The following is a 17,593-nucleotide window of genomic DNA, read 5'->3' as shown; positions in this document are numbered from 1 at the left end:
TTATTTTTTTTACAAGCTAGCCCCGCCTTAGAGCCCCTCCCAAATGAGCCACTCCTCTACCCACGTGCTTTCTCATGGCTGACCTCCTTAATGTCAAGACTGCTTTGTTACCAGTTACTGCTTTACATTGTCTCAAGATCAATGAAAAAGGATCAGTTATACTAGCAGGTGAAGTACAGTGACCTAGAGCAATATTCAATACTTTATTATGATATGTGTATGGTTTATGGGTGTGGTTCGTATTATTGTTAATTAAAGTGACTGTATGGGTTGTTTTGTTGTTAGGGTGTGGCCCATGGCTAAGAGTATTTAGTATGTCTGCTACTGTGTGGTGTCTACTCCTAGAGGTTGAAATGATTCCATCAAAAAGAATACATGGAATTCGATTAGGTGATGATAAATTATTATTAATGATTTAAATAAAATTAATAATTTAAAATAAGTTATTCATTGCTACACTACAGGAGAAAGGAAAAGTAACAATGTTAATATTATTGTATTTGGACAGAAAGTTTATAAATGGATCAATTTATTATTTGACCAGGAAAATGAAGACATTTTAATCAGGTACATATGTAAGACTAATTATAAAATTATGTTGAAATGTATCTAAAATTTTAGAATTAAATTATGTCCAAAAATCATAATCTTAAAGTCATTTTTAATTCACAAATTTTTTTCAATGCATAATTGCATACAATGGCCATATTCTCTCTTTTTTTCCATCCCTCTCTCTCTCTCTCTCTCTCTCTCTTTCATAGGCAGTACTCTGTTTCTAATACATACAGTGCTCCTGATTGGATATTTGATTTATTGTGCATATCTTTTGTTAGTCTTGATGTATTTGAGGTTGCTCTAGGTCTAGCTCATAATGCCATAGCCATCTTCAATTCAAAACTATCAACACAAACTTTGCTGACGTCTGAAATAAACTGCATACTGTATCCTATTACATGTATAATTACACCATAATCATTCCTATATCATGCTCTATAATTATAGTATTTATGGTGTTTTTCTTAGCATTTCTCACTGCTAGTTATTCATGTCAGGTTAGATCAGTCTCTGGTTGGTTATTGTTTGCTTCTGGTACTGTTTTCAATGATATACTCCTCTCATCTTACCCCATCCATCAAGTCAAGATTAGTGACCTTTCTCCTCATTTGGGTTCTTGTGAAGTAGCAGTGAGGCTCAAAGGTCATGAGGTATGCTGTCTTTGTATTTACTGGAACCCTTACTGGGGAGGATTTTTACACACATTTAGGGGGTCATATTTTGTGTTGATTTTAATGAGGATTTGTCATTGCTTGCCTCGTCATCTGACGACAGGTCAGTAAGAATATGGGAACTGCCTCAAGACTGGAAATTATTAAAGTATTGTCACACCTCCTTCACTCCTTCTCTCTCATTAGTCTCATTTCACTAGAGGCCACACTGTCTCTAATTCTTTGTATGTCCTTTACGGTCACACTGCTAGAGTTTGGAGGGTTTATTGGACTCTGTCATCATCTCTCCTCCTCTCTGTTGGTGAGGATGCAACCTGTAGAGTGTGGGACCATCGTGGCAACTGTAAAAATGTCATCTCCGGCCATAGAGTAAGCTCAGATAGAGATTTTATATCCTTTTTCTCTCTCTCTCTCCCTTTTAGGGTCGTAATATTTGGAGTGTAGCTTTTAACGAAGCAGATAATTTAATTGTAAGTAATTATATTATTGTTGTGATTGTTAGTATCAATTCCCAATATTTGGCCTCGCCCAGCTTTGCGTACGCGAGGACTAGTTATGCATGTACATGTCCTGTACAGTGGTACATGTTTGTAATAAATCCATGTACACTTGTAGCACTAGATGTATAATTTTCCCTCTCTTTTCCCAGTATACAGGAGGGGAGGATTCCAGTATTAGAGTCCATTCCTTGTCTGTCAGTAGTGGGCCTGGACAGAAAGGCTAGTATATAATTCAATTATTAAATTGTTTGATGTTTCTTTGTCTCCAACACTTCAGGTGCACTATATGACGGTCCACGTAATGTTACTGTATTATCGAGTAGACATCAAGTTAGCCAATTTGTATTCACTAATGTGTCAGTATTGTCTGTTTTTTTGTTTGATAGATGTTCCCCTCTCCTCCTCCTCTCCCTCCCTCTCCCCGCTCTCTTCTCCTGTGGGACAATCATCTCTTACTCTGCCTTTTTGAAGATGGGTAAGATTAAAAATCATTTTTAATATTAAATATTTAATTTTGCAAATTCTCACGACAGCTCTCTTTGTCAGTTGGATCTTAGTCTTTCCCCTCCTGATTCTAATTGGAGCCCACCCTGTCATACTGATCCAAAATATTCAAAATATTCTTTGATGACATTAGCCAAAGGATTACCTTTACTGGCTATTGGAAATTTAGAGGGAAGCATAAAAATATTAGCACTACCTGCAGCTGTTGATGGTAATTAAGCACTCTTTAAATTGTTTGTACAATTATTATAATTTTAGTGTACAGTATATATTGGTGGTTTACATGGGCATTACTAATTAATTTTAAAAGTTTTTTCAATAATGACACTATCATTTTATGTGTCACTTAATTTCATATTTTAAAGATCCATCACTGAAATTAATACATACCATGAAAACCAGCCTCACACTAAACTATTTGTATTTGTATATTTAATGATGGCTGTCATTCATACATACATACATACATGTACATATATACATTCATAGTATGTAAGGAATGGACGGCACACAGTGGGAAGGTTTTCTCGTTGTTATGGATGGAGCTACCTACAGACACTACCTCCTCCATCACTGATGGTAATACACTCCCAGTACATTCAACTGAAGTGTTACTTTCTTGTGGGCCAGCTGGAAATATGGTAAATCAAGTCATGTTACGTTGTTTAATTCTCTGTCTCTACATGTAGATCTGTTGGTTGGTTGATTACTCCAGCGATAAAGAGCCAATAGCTGTCTCTCTTCTCTTCACTCTTCTACTCCCTCAGTCTAAGCATAGATGGACCACAGCAGCTCTTATACTCTCTATAGAGAAGGGAAGGGTGAGGGAGGGAGGAGAGAGGGAGAGGAGGCGATTTTGTATAGCCTGTGGTGACAAGAAAGGATCAATTCATCTTTATTATTGCTTTGATGGACAGAAAGAGATACAATCACCTTCACAAGTATCACATGTTGATTTTCTGTTATATTTCTATATCTCTTTTCTCTCTATTCCTCTTTTCCCTTTCCTATATTCAGTCCTTCTATGGTGTCCATGGTCCTAATGGTGTCACACAGATGTTCACATTAAATGGTTCGTTATACAGTGTTGGTAGGGATGGATACTGCAGACAATACTCATTCACTTTGTTAAAAACTGAGAGAGGGGAGGAAGAAGAAGGGGCTGATGGTAATGAGGTGATTGGATTATATGAGTCCAACAGGTTTCATGTACGTAGGTTGATACACTATGCTTTATATGCTGTTGTTTTATATGTATTGTCTCTTAGCCTGTACGTGGTGTTGACTGGATTGAGGGAGTAAGATTCACTGTCAATCATGGAACCTTAACAACCTGTTACCATGGGGTTAGTAATGGGGGGAGAGAGGGAGTATTGTTAATACACTTTATTATTATTATCATTATTATTACTATTTTTGTTATTATTATTATTTTATTATTGACACTTGCATAATGTGTAAAATGATCAGTATTATGCTAATTCTATTGGATCTCATAATTACTACACTATTGTGTAAACAGGAACAATAATAATGACATTTTTTGTAATTGAATTTTAAGAAAATAATAGTAACATCAAGCAATTATTATTTTTTGATTTATTTTCATTACAATAGAATGAGTTTTTACTCCATTCCTCTGTATATGAGAGAAGCATATTTACAGTCACTTGTGGTGGTGGGCACAGGTCATATGCTCTCTCCTCTCTCGATAGTGTGAGTTTAAAAGTAATGAATGTGTGACTGTGTGTAGGCCTAACTACACCATAATATGAATGCTATATCATAATGTAAGAGGTAGATATAATTAATTATCATTATATCTGGTAATTTTGAAGGTATAAAATTGGTGATTTGTGGGTTTTACTTTAGTGAATATGTGATCATGTGCCATTGAGCATGTACATAATGGTTTAAAACTGCTGGTTTTCAATTGGCAAATAGTACCTATCAGAACTCCAAATTTCCTAAAATTACCAGTGGTACAGTACACATAATATTACATTACCGGTATGCATATGTTTACAGGCTCTTCTAGTCCTATACTGTGTTTACACTAGCTTCTTTAACTGAGCCAGCCCTGTTCAAAGTGGGCCAGCACAGCTTCATTTGATAGTGTAAACAGTAACCAAACTGAGCTGAAGTGAGCTGAGCTGAAGTGAGCTGAGCCAAACCAGGCCAGCATGGTTAGTACAGCAGGGCCAGCTCAGCACGGTTTGGCCCACTTCTGTAGTGTAAACGCAGCACTAGTGTACTACAGTGTATATCAGTCTTACGTGTATGTGTATGTGTGTTGTTATTTCAACAGATTATAGAGACTCATAATGTGACATTTGCGTACATCAAGGGATCTAGTGTTGTTATTGTGCAGGAGAACCTGTCAGACCAGCTTATGATTCCTGTTTTACAAGTATGTCGTTACTCGTGTATCAAGTTTTATTTGTTGCCATAGGCACCTTTCATTGGCCGGGAAGCCGTTTCAATTTGTTTACTTAATACTATTGAGGAATCAAGTAATAATAATTAATACTGAGTTTTGATATTGATATTGATCAATTGATTACATTGATACAGACATGGGGTACATTTTATGTAATGGTAATAATAGTAAAGATTACGTGATAATAGTAAATTTACTCTGGATAGCACACTGTGAGAGTAAGAGTAGTAAGATTTTCTGTAGTGGATGTAATGTAGAAAGTTTTAGCTGGTTCTGATGAAAATCTGATTAAAAAAAGAATTTAAAGTGGCTCAAAAATTTGGCCCAAGTTCTGTACTATAGTACAAGTTTTCGTCCAAATTTTATCAAAATAGCTAGGAGAGAATTCTGCATTTTCATAATTTTTTTGATACAGACATCTACAGTGTACCTATGTTACGTAGAAAGTTTGAGCTGATTTCTACCAAAATCAGATTTTTTATGGATTTTTAAAAGTTGCCCGAAATGTACTCAAAGTTTCTGTAAAATTGGCGCTGTGAGTTATTTTAATTTTTTTACAATTTTTGATGCATATAATGTACTTACATTGTGTGGCAAGTTTGAGCTGATTCCGATCAAAGTTCGAAAAAGTCAATGCTGTTTAGCTCATTTATTTAGCATGCTGTATAGGAAACCCTGCATGTACTATACTAGTAGTCTAGTACAGCGTATTTCATTAAAAAATAGCTACAGTTTCTGGTAGATAAGCATTTACTTATGTTATGGGGAAAGTTTGAACTGATTCTGATCAAAATTAGATTTTTTATGAATTTTAAGATATTATTTGTTAAAGAGGGTCAAATTAATTATAAAAATGGGGGGAGATCTAGAAAAATTTAGACATAAATAAAGCCAGAACTTCTCTGGCCCTTTAATAGTACAATAATAAGTATAAAATACCATATAAATATAAAATACCATGTATTAAATTTTGGGATTTTGGCATTTTAGAAAAATTTGCAAAATTGAAATCCGTAAATAGTGTGCTGATTATAGTTGGTGTAGTAATTACATTAAAATCATGAAATTTTGTATTTTGCAAATACAAAAATGCAACCAAATTGCAAAATTTTATACCCACAAAATATATGGCATATACCATATAGCGGGTTTTTTTCGAGGATAATAAATTTCGCGAATGACCCATATCCGGAAGTTTGCGGAATTAATTTTTGCGAATTTCCACTAATCTGCCATCTTCTACCGTATTAAATTGATTTTTCAAGGAATTTAATTTCGCGAATCATGAAAAAATCCGTGAAATTCGCGAAATTTGTTATCCTCGAAAATTTCCCGCTATACGGTACGGTAGTAGTGATGCATGTACATTGTACATAAATGTAATTGACACCATGTCTTAATACTGGCATTGACATTTTAACATTAATATTTACTATTGATAACAGGTACTGCTTTGTTTGCTGTTGGAAGTGAAGATTGTTCGATTGCTCTTGTTAAAGCAAAATGCATTAAAAATGATAAAGGTACATAATTTTGAATTATTTTTATGTCAACTTATTTTCATTATTAGGTGATTCTACATTATCATTAAATCCTATTGCTAGTATTGGTGGGCATACTTCTTGTATACAATCTCTCTCTTCTCTCCTTCTCTCTGACAATAAGCACTGTCTACTCTTTTCTGGTGGTGGCAGGGCCAGTTTAAAGGCTTGGCTTATCTCTACAAACGATTTGAAAGGTACATGTATAACGAAAGAATGAGTTACTAGTAAAATGTTCGTTATTTATTAGAGCCATCAGTATCACTGCAGTGTGAGTATAATTTGCACAATTTGCCATCAAAGCCACAGAGAAGGAGGAGGAAAGGAAAGTCTGCTTCAGTTCCTCCTCCTGAATGCAGAATAACATCATTGGCTTCACTGGCATTAGCTGATGTTAGTGTGAAGTATAGAAAAGGACAGTCTTGTGTAACTGCTGGCTGCTCTGATGGTTTTATAAGGTAACATGTAACTCTGAAATTAATGATCGGCAAAACGTTCTACTTATGCATGTGTCAGAAAAATAATAATAATTAGGGGTGTTTTGGAGCCAATTTTTGAAAAATTAAGCACAGGCTAACTTTCTATTTTGTAAAAGGGCTTGTGTTGGGAATATTTCATAGCAATTTATCAACTGTTGCCCGTATGGCCTATGGCTGAGGTTGACTAATTTTCATGTTACTCATATTTGTATGAACCAGGGTTTCCCACAGGATTTTGGCTTAGTGCTCATATTCTAAAAATACCATAAATATAATTAATTTCAAAAATATTTAGGGGAGAATTTTTCATTTTTATAATTTTTCCTATGCACATACATGTTTGAGCTAATTACAATTGAAATTGGATTTTTTTACAAATTTTAAAAGTCACTTAAAAACCCATGTACATGTACACATATAGTGCATGTACATGATGCATGCTGTTTAGCTCAATTAGCATGCTTTATTGAAAACCCTGGTATGAACTACATTAATGACAGACTATTATGCTCTCTCTCTCTCGTTCCTCCTCCTTTCTTCATCTTTCCCAGAATTTATATTTATGATGAAGTATTGAAATCCTTCACTCTACTGGAGGTCATTGATCATCATCATCATTGTATACTAACAGTATCTAACATTATATTATCTTTTAATGACAGTCCATTCAAGACAGCTCTTTTACTAACAGCAGCAACTGATGGGAGTATAGTCTTGTGGCCCCTCTCATCATTAATCAGTAAATGGCATGATGATCAGGAGAAGGGAAGAGAAGAGGAAGCCACTCCAACACTTGATCCATTGTTATCAATCGATCAAGCTCACCAGTCAGGGATCAATGATATCTCAGTGATACTGATACAAGAATCACTCGATCCCAATCTGTTACTGATTGCATCTGTTGGTGATGATACTGCCCTGGTTATTAGTCTGTGCTCAGTATCATGTGACTCTCACCTCCTTATCAAGGGACAGTGTAAATTGTCTTCTGCTCATTATTCTGCTATAACAGGTGAATGTAATACGGTACCCTCTATCTGGAAATTTTTACTGGGATTATAATTTTACTTGACTAAAATTAGATCATGCATAAAATTACATGACACATTTAATAATACATGACACAGTCTTATAACATTAAAATAAAACCACAGCATCATTTTTAACTCAAAAAAATTCTACTGCGTAAATTTCCTGATTTATACAATATTATTTTGATACACATGCAGTTGTCTGACCCAATTTTTCATTCAAGCAGTTAATTTTTGTCAAGCAACCCGAAGCACTGTATACACACACAGTTGATTATTCTTTTTCCTCTTCAAGGTGTATCATTTTTATCTCCAGGCGTACTACTGACCACATCTATTGATCAAAGACTTTCTCTCTGGTCAGTTACTGTCGATGGTTTTGACCCCTCTCTTGCCAAGGTTACTGATTGCGTTCACAATGTGGCTGATCCCTCGTGTCTGGTGTCATATCATCTCAAGTGAGGATCAAGGTGTTAATTATTGTCATAGTTACAGATTGTGTTACTATAGAGACAGCTGTTATGGTGTTGTTTGTGGGGTTGGGATGGAATTCTTTGAATTGAACCAAGAACTGTGTCGGAAAAACATGTATTAACATAACGTACTTTTTATCAATAATAATTATTTTTACTAAAATACATTATTATTAACAATTATTATCCTAATTAGTTTTTGTGGTTCTTGTCTATCAATACAGACAACAATGGAGAGTTTTTGTAGTTCAAAAATTAAACAATGACATTCTGTTTTAGATTGAAACCTCCTCCAGTGAATCGTGGCATGTTAGCAGGAGCCTGTGGCATTATAGGAGGAGCTAATCCATGAGCTAGTGTCCTCTCCCTTTCCCTAATGAGAAACAAGATTAGAAAACCGCAATCATAATAGCAAAATGATAAATTTAGTGCACTCCTGATAAAACCCATTTCTATTTACTTTTGCATATGCTCCTTCTTCTTTTGAAGGTAGTACTTCTTCTTAACTTCTTGTAGTTCTTGTTCCAGCCTGTCTATGTCCATCTTATGCTCAGCAACTTGTGTTTCATACATATTCAATTCACTGGCCATGCTCTGCAAGGAATAAAGTACATGTATGAAAACTTAGAAACTACTGAGCTTTCATGCTACTAACCTTCATTTGTTTTGTTTTATCCTTTAGTGTTTGTTGATAGATCTGTAATTGTTCAGCTACCTCTGGTCCAGGCTGTCTCTGCAGTATTTGCTTCAATTCCATATATAGCTTCTCTTTCTCTTGAATCATTAACTCCTTCTCTACCACCTCTTCAGTCTTTTGTATCAGTCTCCTTTGGAGTGTGTGTATCTTTTGTATCATTTCAAATGTACTAGGATCCCCTCCCTATTATAGTAAGTCCAGAATAATAACTTTAAATTATCAGATTAAATGAGAATGTAATACTGAATGCTTTCTCTTTCCCATGTACAGTGTATATCTTATATTTACTTCAAGTTTTCTCCATCTGTGTATATTGATTGGATTCTCAAGTTCTTCCTCAAGTGCTTTGCATCTTGTCCTCTCCCTCAATAACTCTCTCTGGCAGTGATACAACTCACGTCTATAAGTAGTCATGAATATTATAATTAATGTGCTGTGTATGCTTGAGAAACATTTACTTTAGTTCTTCAATGTTAGCTACACTCTTTGTTAGTAGTCCCCGTTCCCTCCTCAGTTTCTTTACTTCTAGTTTTAATATCCTAATGTCCTCTACTCTGCTGTTATACTGTATCTCTCCTGTACATTATTAATGAGATTTAAACTAACAATAGATACATATACTTCTACCTTTATTGAGTGTTGATTGCTGTATTTTTATTTTCTCATAAAGAAGTGAGAGCTCATCATTACGTCTTATCAATTGAGTTCCTAGTATGTCTCTCTCATTGATTACTTTCTCTAATTCTTTCTTTTGTCTTGCACATTCTGAACTTGCCTCTGACAAAATCTTACGTAATTTCCTAATGAAACAATGCATACTAAAATTGCACGTCCATTTTTCTCACCTTTCCTCTGCCCTCTGACTCTCCAGTAGTTGTCTAGTTGCTTCAAGTTCTTGTTTTCTTCCTGATACTTCAGCACTGAGGCTGTCCTTCTCTCTTTCAATGTGCATAAGGTCAGCATTCACTTTAACTAATGCACTATCCTATGTGTTATGTGGGCATGTACATAATAAACTGTTTATAAACTTCTATTTCTTACTTTTACTGCTATTTCTTCTTTTAGTTGATCAATTTGGTGTGAAAGAATCTTTATTTTACGCTTCATATCTGTGATCTCATCTCTTGACTCTATCAGTTGTTTGCTATACAGATTCCTGTCACTGCAAGCGGCTTCATACAATGTCTACAAAGTAAGTTTTCAAATTATTGTGCATATCATAATCATCATAACACGTACATGTAGCTGTAAATATTAAGTTAAAAATCGATACCTGCTGTTGCTTCAGTTTGCTCTCAGTCTCTGCAATCTTTTTCTTCTGCTGGAGCATCTCTAGTTCTTTCCTCTTTACTTCTTCCATCTAGAGAAGTCAAAGGATTACAATGTATACATTTATAATGCATGATAAATAATGTTGTACTGACCTGAAGGAGACACTTTTGTGTTGCATCTGTTGATTCTTTTCCATACCTGTCCCTATCTCTCTCCAACTGTAGGAGAAGGTTTCTTTGTTTCTTAGCTTCTTCTTTAAAATTCTACATAATCTTGTATAATAGTATTATAACATTAAGAAGTCATAGTACCGTAATTTCCTGTTGCAGAGTTTTAATTGATTGGTCTCTAATTTTCATCAAATGTTCCAATCTCTCGGTAGAGCCTTCTGACTTACGTAATGCCTAATATATACAGTGCAACAATAATTATACAATAATTATATATTCCCATTACTTTGCTTAGAATGTCTCTCTCCCTCACTAAATCATCAAATGACTTTTTGTCTAATTCTGCTTGCTTCCTTGCCTGCTCCAACTCTAAAAAAATAATAATGATAATAATTAAAAAGTTTATTCATGTACCTCTTTCAACTGATGTTAGCTGTTGTTTCAATGCATCTCTCTTTGACTCCACATCAGATTTTTGTTCTTCAACTATTCTCAGTTTTCTTTGGAGTCCTTCTCTAAGTTTATTGATCCTATTTATCTCTTGCTTTAAACTACCAATATCATCCTCCTACATGTGCCATTACAATGTACACGTATTAACGGTTACATGTGTATAATGATGTAGAATTATTTTTTACTTTTAGTTTCAGATCTGCCAAGTGTTCTGCATTTTGTCCTGCTAGTTCTTCACTTCTGTTCACCTGTTGGTCGTATTCATTCTTTTTCTTCTCATACATTGTGTTTAAGGTGTCATTTTGCTTGACTGAGTTTTCATAAAGTTTCTATTAAAAATATTAGATAAATGCAATCCATGGTATGATTCTCCTTACCCTTGTTTCTCTCAGTAACTGCTCAACTTTTACGCATTCCTCCTCAACTTTCTGGACTTGCAATTGCTTATTCTTCACCTCTTGAGTCTTGTTCTCAACTTCAGTCTTAATAACAAAACAGAAAAATAATGATACAGTAGGAATGTACATGGTATACATCCACATTATATACCTGCACAACTCTTAAGTCTTTTTCTAATTTAGTTTTTCTCCTGTTTTCTCTATCCAGCTCTTGGTTCTTTACCGTTATTTCTTCTTGTAGCTATGTATGTGTACGTATGGTGCATGTATGCAAAAGTAATTAGTATAATGATACTATTTGATTTACTTCTAAAACTCTTAGCTCAGCTGATTCTCTGTCCCTCTCTGCCTCCTTTTGTTTGTCCATTGCTGAACTGAGGCTTTTACGAAGCTACAGGATAAATGAAAAAGCTGTATTGTTTATGTTGTGTATCTGACTTACAACACTTATCTCTTCCAGTTGCTCATCTCTCTCTCTTGTTAGTTCCTCTTTTTGCTTCACTAGATCTTGTGTACTGTATATATAGTCAAACATAAAGTGTTGATAATAATAATATGCTGTGTCAGTCTATACCTTTCATCAGGTCCAAAGGTTATTCCAGCTCCCTGCTCTACTAGTTTTGTCAAATTTGCAATCTCAAGTTTAAGTTGGTGTATTGTATCTCGAGCCCTTGACTCTTTCTCGTGTGCTGTGTCTACCATACGCCAAAGCTTTTCTATCTCTTGCTTGAGATTTACAATAGTTGCCTTGTCCTCTTGTGACAGTTTTAGTGCTGTTGTCACCTTTGCTCCATTTGCAATTATTTCTGCATTTAGCTCTCTGCATTTCTGCATTAAGCGTTTCTCGCTCTCGTGTGATTTCTGGAGTGCCTTGTGCAGTTTCTCATATTCATTTTTAAATTTCTTTAGACTTTCATCTCCCGTTAACTCTTTCAGAATCTACAGTAGTAGTCACATAATTATAGTCATATTAATGCATAGAAATAGATACAAAATTAACAATTACTATTTTAGTTCATATGATTTTGTACCTCTTGAAAATCTTTCTCCAAATTTTCAAAATTGCTGTGATCATCTTGTGCTCCCTTACTGGTGGTGGTGGTGCGCTCTTTCTCTGGAGATGGTTCAGGGGATTTTGCAGGAGTTTCTTTACCTTTTTCTCCCTAAATATAGAGCAAGTATCGTGTTTAGGATTGAACAATATTCATAAGTGAAGGCAACTCACCTCCATGATGATAGTGTTACTGGATCCCGTAACTATGACAACCGTACCAGCATCACGTGATTTTTTAAAGTGGTAGGAGGGCGGGGCCGCCCGGAGGCGGTGCTTGGAAATTGAAAATTTAGTATTTTGTCAGTTTGTCAAATTACAAATTGTCACTTCTTTTAGTTCTTTAACCATGTGTTAACTGAATCATGGAGAGCTCCAGCCTTCAACCAAGGTTTTTCACAGGATTTTGGCATACTGTAGTACTCATGCATCTTCTTTTCAGTAGGCTAGATTTTCAAGTTGTTCAAAAATTGGGCCAAAGCCCCTAGTACAGAGTATTTTTGTTTTTTTTTCTGGTGCATATACATGTATCCATGTTGTGTAAAGAGTTTGAACTGATTCCGATCAAGTTTGGATTTTTTAATGAATTTTTAAAGTCGCTTAAAAATTGGGCCAAACACCATGTACTAAATTTAGTACAGGGACTTTGGCCAAAGTTCATCAAAAATGGCTAAGAGAGAATTCTTCACTAATATATTTAACTTATGTTGTGAGATGATTTTGATTGAAATTGGATTTTTTAATGAAATTTTAAAGTTGCTCAAAAATTTGCTCTGCATTTTTGTCAAAAATTATTGCCAACAGGGAATTCTCCATTTTTATCTGGCGTGTTGCATAAAAGTGATTTTGTTCAAATTTGAATTTTATGAATTTATAAAGTTGCTTTAAATGCTATTGTAGTGCTTGTCAGCTCATGAAACATGCTGGTTTGTCACTTGGCATGCTTTGTGGGAAACCTTGGCTCAAACAACGGGTATCTCGGTAGTTTTAAAATAAATTGTGTTTAAAGATCTTTAATACTGTATTTATACAAATTTGAAAAAAAGCAAAATTAAAAAATTAAAAAGTAAAAATTAAAAATATAAGTAATCATAATTAATTAATATGAAAATGCTATCTTACAAAGTTATTAATATCAAGTAATATTGTGTATTATCACGTAAAAATATTCAAGCAAGAACATTTGGTTTAAGGTTGAAACCCCCTCCAGTGAAACGTGGCATATTGGTGGTTGCTTTTGGAATTACTGGGGGAGCTAAACCTTTAGTGAGCATCCTCTCTCTTTCCCTGAACATTATTGATATTAAACATCAACATTACTAAGTATTCACTTTTGTATATGTTCTTTCTTCTTTTGAAGGTAGTACTTCTTTTTAACTTCTTGTAGTTCTCGCTCAAGCCTGTCTATGTCCATCTTATGCTCAGCAACTTGTGTTTCATACATGTTCAATTCACTGGCCATGCTCTGCAAGGATAAAGCATGTTTAGAAACTACTGAGCTTTCATGCTACCAACCTTCATTTGTTTTGTTTTCTCTTTTAGTGTTTGTTGATAGATCTGTAGTTGTTCAGCTACCTCTGGTCCAGGCTGTCTCTGCAGTATTTGTTTTAAGTCCATATATAGCTTTTCTTTCTCTTGAATCAGTAACTCCTTCTCTACTACCTCTTCAGTCTTTTGTATCAGTTTCTTCTGGAGTGTATGTATTTTTTGTATCATCTCGTACGTACCAAGATCACTTGCCTGTAGATTAGTTTAAAATGAGTGTTAGCATTTAAGTACATGTACAATGCATGCACATGTGTGTATGTAAATGATAGATGCATATTTACTTCAAGTTTTCTCCATCTGTGTATATTGATTGGATTCTCAAGCTCTTCCTCAATAGCTTTGCATCTAGTCCTCTCCCTCAATAATTCTCTCTGGCACTGACATAGCTCCCGCCTATACAGCCAGTATGAGTATTGAATAAGTGGGAGGCTTTAGTTTACTTTAAGTCTTCAATGTTAGCTACACTTTTAGTCAATAGACCCTTTTCCCTCCTCAGCTTCTTAATTTCTAATTTTAATATCCTAATGTCCTCTACTCTGCTCTTGTATTGTATTTCTCCTACATACATGTACAAACAACAGTGAAAGTGATAAGTTAATAAGTTGCATTGCTTCTACCTTTATCAAGTGTTGATTGCTGTATTTTTATTTTCTCATAGAGAAGTGAGAGTTCATCATTGCGTCGTATCACTTGAGTTCCTAGTATGTCTCTCTCATTAATAACTTGCTCTAATTCTTTCTTTTGTCTTGCTGATTCTGTGCTTGCTTCCGTTAGAACTTTACGTAATTTCCTAATTAAGAAAGTTTTATTTAATTCTTTCTCTAGCTCCTTCTCTCACTTTTCTTCATTTTTTTGATTCTCCAGTAGTTGCCTAGCTGCCTCAAGCTCTTGTTTCCTGCCTGATATCTCAGCACTGAGATTGTCCTTTTCTCTCTCAAGATGCATAAGGTCAGCGTTCACTTTAACCATTGCCCCATCCTTTTAAAAGATCAGAATATAAACATTATTCCTCTTACTATACATGTAGATACCTTGGCTGCTATTTCTTCTTTTAGTTGATCAATTTGGTGTGAGAGTATTTTTATTCTACGTTTCATGTCTGTGATCTCATCTCTGGCTTCAATCAGTTGTTTGCTATACAGACTCCTGTCACTGCTAGCTGCTTCATACAATGTCTATACAAGTATACACACATATACATTAATCATGCAGGGTACAGTAGTACGCTATGTGATTACCTTTTGCTGCTGCAGTTTGTTTTGAGCTTCTGCAATTAGCTTCTTCTGCTGGAGCATTTCTAGTTCTTTCCTCTTTACCTCTTCCATCTAGAGACATCAAAGGATACACATGATTTTAATAGTCTTTTGCTGAGCAATTAGGTTATTGTTTGAGCCAAGGGATGCTAGTCTATAGCGCTAGCCCATGATATTTTCAGAACTGGTATACTTATTTAAATGGCTGTAAGTTGTAACTCAAAAACTGTTAGCTAGAATCACCCCAAACTTTCTACATGGCATAATAACATCAATACATGTACATGTACATGTACATGTACATGTACATGTACATGTATATGTACATGTACATGCATGCATAGCGTACATGTACATGTATGTATAAACTTTATTTAGAAATTTCAGCATTGTACCGACATGCATCCATGTAAGTGGATCAAAAATTTAGAAAAAGTGTAACCTATATGTATGCTTATATTTTGACGGTTTTAAAATTTTAATTGAAAACAGCTCACACATAACTACATGTATGTATGTTTTACCTGCTGGAGGCACTTTTGCGTAGCATCTGTTGATTCTTTGCCATATTTGTCTCTTTCCTTCTCTAGCTGCAGTAACAGGCTCCTTTGCTTCTTAGCTTCTTCTTTAAAGTTCTACATTTAATCACAAACCTTATAGCACAAATGAGCATTAATTTTACTGTGATTTCATGTTGCAGCGTTTTTATTGTTTGTTCTTTCATTTTCATTAAATGCTCTAGTCTCTCAGCTGATCCTTCTGACTTGCGCAGTGACTAAAAAAGCAAATATGTACATAATAATGGATGCATTGAGTATTATCATTACTTTGCTGATTATATCTCTTTCTCTTAATAATTCATCAAAAGACCGTCTCTCTGATTCTGCTTGCCTTCGTTCTTGCTCCAGTTCTATTAAAAAGTGGGCGATATATGTACATGTACATCTAGTTTATAATTGTTTTATGGTACCTTTTTCAATTGATGCTATTTGCTGCATCAATGAATCTCTATTTGCCTCCACATTAGCTTTTCGTTCTTCAATTTCTCTGAGTTTTTTCTGCAGTCCTTCTCGTATCTTATTAATCTTCATTATCTCTTGCTTAAACTCATTAATGCTCTCTTCCTACACATTATTAGATTATTTCTCATGATTTTATGATTTGTATTACTTTCATTTTTAGTTCCATTATTTGTTCTGAATTCTGTCTAGCCAGTTCTTCATTCCTGTTCACCTCTTGGTCGTATTCTTTTTTTTTCTTGTCAAGCATAACCTCGAGTGCTTCGTTTTGCTTCACAGAATTCTCGTACTTTTTCTATAAAGACGAAAGTAAATAAACAAATTTTTTTTCCTATTTTAGTCTTACCTGTGTGTCTTTCAATACTTGCTCGGCCTTTGCATAATCTTCATGTGCTTTGTTCAGCTGTGCTTGCTTAGCTTTAATCTCTTCTACTTTATTATCAACTTCTGCCTATTAATACAAATACATTTATACAATATTTATACTATTCATGTGAACTCTCACTATACCTGTACACCTCTCAAATCTTTCTCTAGCTTTGCCTTTCGACGACTATCTCTATCTATTTCTTGGTTCTTTGCTGTTATTTCTTCTTGCAACTACAGAAATTAAGTTAAGGGGTTATTGTCAATAGTTTTGTTGTTTTTATATCATGTGTATACCTGTAAGACTTTTAGCTCAACTGACTCTCTTTCGTTTTCTGCTTCCTTTCGTTTTTCCATTAATTCACTGAGTTCTGTGCGCAGCTATAATAAAGAGAATTATATAGTAATGTGAGTTCTATAGCTTACAGCACTAATCTCCTCCATTTGCTCATCTCTCTCTACTGTAAGCTCCTCCTTTTCTTTTTCTAGAGCCTTCATACTGTATACAAGGAGATACAAAGTTTATGCAATGTATGTACATGTATACTACAAACCTTTCCTGCATTGCTGGGCCAAATCCAGCTCCATTTTCTATGAGCTTATTCAAGCTGATGTTCTCAAGTTTGAGTTGGTGTATAGTCTCGTGAGTTTTGGTTTCTTTGTCTTGTGCATCGTCCACTGCACGCCACAGCTTCTCTATCTCTTGCTTTTGTGAGGATATTGTTGCTTTATCGTCTTGGGTGATTTTTAGAGCTGAAGTGACTTTTGATGCATTTGAAATAAGCTCTGCATTTAGCTCTTGGCATTGTAGCATTAAGCGCTTCTCGCTCTCGTGTGATTTTATGAGTGCTTTGTGGAGTTTCTCATACTCTGTTTTGAATTTGCCCAAACTCCCATCTCCCACCATCTCTTGCAGCACCTGCAGTTGTTTGCATGTTTATCATAATCACTTATAATGGCTCACCTCCTCAAATTCCTTTTCCAGTTCTTCAAAGGTGCTTTCTACCCGAACGTCCTTGCTCTCTCCATCGCCACTTGCAGAATCTGTATCCTTGGTAGCCTCCTCCGGAGGGGCTTTAGTCTCCTGTTCCTAAAATTTGGTTAAAATAGTGTGAGCTTGCACCTCCAAACTGCTAGCTTACCTCCATTAGTCAACCTATGTTACCATAGCA

At 35.0% G+C, this 17,593-nt stretch overlaps 3 protein-coding genes across 3 annotated transcripts; 1 reads left to right on the top strand and 2 right to left on the bottom strand.

Moving 5' to 3' along the window:
• The first annotated feature begins 35 nt into the window (after positions 1 to 35).
• Positions 36 to 8,452, top strand: LOC105316784 (WD repeat-containing protein 6-like). The gene is made up of 25 exons (XM_019993379.1): positions 36 to 168; positions 286 to 390; positions 465 to 567; positions 762 to 941; positions 1,040 to 1,205; positions 1,265 to 1,374; positions 1,427 to 1,595; positions 1,649 to 1,696; positions 1,876 to 1,945; positions 2,004 to 2,056; positions 2,113 to 2,201; positions 2,260 to 2,441; positions 2,720 to 2,871; positions 2,920 to 3,171; positions 3,248 to 3,439; positions 3,499 to 3,576; positions 3,848 to 3,946; positions 4,539 to 4,640; positions 4,683 to 4,743; positions 6,116 to 6,193; positions 6,241 to 6,408; positions 6,462 to 6,669; positions 7,242 to 7,702; positions 8,017 to 8,179; positions 8,232 to 8,452. The coding sequence occupies exons 1-25, from the start codon at positions 75 to 77 to the stop codon at positions 8,314 to 8,316; spliced, it is 3,468 nt and encodes a 1,155-aa protein (XP_019848938.1). The 5' UTR covers positions 36 to 74; the 3' UTR covers positions 8,317 to 8,452.
• LOC100636316 (cilia- and flagella-associated protein 58-like) lies at positions 8,343 to 12,456 on the bottom strand. The gene is made up of 21 exons (XM_003384239.3): positions 12,410 to 12,456; positions 12,216 to 12,347; positions 11,759 to 12,123; positions 11,627 to 11,699; positions 11,492 to 11,575; positions 11,336 to 11,425; positions 11,164 to 11,268; positions 10,972 to 11,115; positions 10,748 to 10,901; positions 10,620 to 10,702; positions 10,475 to 10,567; positions 10,316 to 10,426; positions 10,165 to 10,251; positions 9,933 to 10,076; positions 9,737 to 9,876; positions 9,519 to 9,691; positions 9,350 to 9,467; positions 9,180 to 9,291; positions 8,850 to 9,074; positions 8,655 to 8,788; positions 8,343 to 8,567 (listed from the first exon to the last, which is right to left on the bottom strand). The coding sequence occupies exons 1-21, from the start codon at positions 12,413 to 12,415 to the stop codon at positions 8,450 to 8,452; spliced, it is 2,691 nt and encodes an 896-aa protein (XP_003384287.1). The 5' UTR covers positions 12,416 to 12,456; the 3' UTR covers positions 8,343 to 8,449.
• A 776-nt stretch (positions 12,457 to 13,232) lies between these two features.
• Positions 13,233 to 17,589, bottom strand: LOC100637701 (cilia- and flagella-associated protein 58-like). The gene is made up of 21 exons (XM_003384250.3): positions 17,564 to 17,589; positions 17,386 to 17,511; positions 16,976 to 17,340; positions 16,848 to 16,920; positions 16,719 to 16,802; positions 16,566 to 16,655; positions 16,402 to 16,506; positions 16,207 to 16,350; positions 16,007 to 16,160; positions 15,864 to 15,946; positions 15,719 to 15,811; positions 15,561 to 15,671; positions 15,022 to 15,108; positions 14,815 to 14,958; positions 14,622 to 14,761; positions 14,401 to 14,573; positions 14,224 to 14,341; positions 14,065 to 14,176; positions 13,751 to 13,975; positions 13,567 to 13,700; positions 13,233 to 13,522 (listed from the first exon to the last, which is right to left on the bottom strand). The coding sequence occupies exons 1-21, from the start codon at positions 17,567 to 17,569 to the stop codon at positions 13,405 to 13,407; spliced, it is 2,685 nt and encodes an 894-aa protein (XP_003384298.1). The 5' UTR covers positions 17,570 to 17,589; the 3' UTR covers positions 13,233 to 13,404.
• Between the last annotated feature and the right edge of the window lie 4 nt (positions 17,590 to 17,593).

The sequence above is a fragment of the Amphimedon queenslandica genome, unplaced genomic scaffold (assembly GCF_000090795.2).
Source record: "Amphimedon queenslandica unplaced genomic scaffold, v1.1 AMPQUscaffold_13496, whole genome shotgun sequence".
NCBI lineage: Eukaryota > Metazoa > Porifera > Demospongiae > Haplosclerida > Niphatidae > Amphimedon > Amphimedon queenslandica.
This window is presented reverse-complemented; position numbering and strand designations above follow the sequence as displayed.

Bases quoted from the DNA above. Each gene is read 5' to 3' on its own strand.
- LOC105316784 (XM_019993379.1), top strand. From the start codon at position 75: ATGGCTGACCTCCTTAATGTCAAGACTGCTTTGTTACCAGTTACTGCT. The intron at 2,872-2,919 runs GTAAATCAAGTC...CTCTACATGTAG, and splicing joins GTGGGCCAGCTGGAAATATG to ATCTGTTGGTTGGTTGATTA. The intron at 3,172-3,247 runs GTATCACATGTT...TCCTATATTCAG, and splicing joins AGATACAATCACCTTCACAA to TCCTTCTATGGTGTCCATGG.
- LOC100636316 (XM_003384239.3), bottom strand. The intron at 11,576-11,626 runs GTAAGTCAGATA...TTTATCCTGTAG, and splicing joins AACTGGAAGAGATAAGTGTT to CTTCGTAAAAGCCTCAGTTC. The intron at 10,427-10,474 runs GTACTATGACTT...AAGATTATGTAG, and splicing joins CTCTGCAACAGGAAATTACG to AATTTTAAAGAAGAAGCTAA.
- LOC100637701 (XM_003384250.3), bottom strand. The intron at 16,921-16,975 runs GTTTGTAGTATA...CCTTGTATACAG, and splicing joins GGCCCAGCAATGCAGGAAAG to TATGAAGGCTCTAGAAAAAG. The intron at 14,762-14,814 runs GTATCTACATGT...ATCTTTTAAAAG, and splicing joins AAGAAGAAATAGCAGCCAAG to GATGGGGCAATGGTTAAAGT.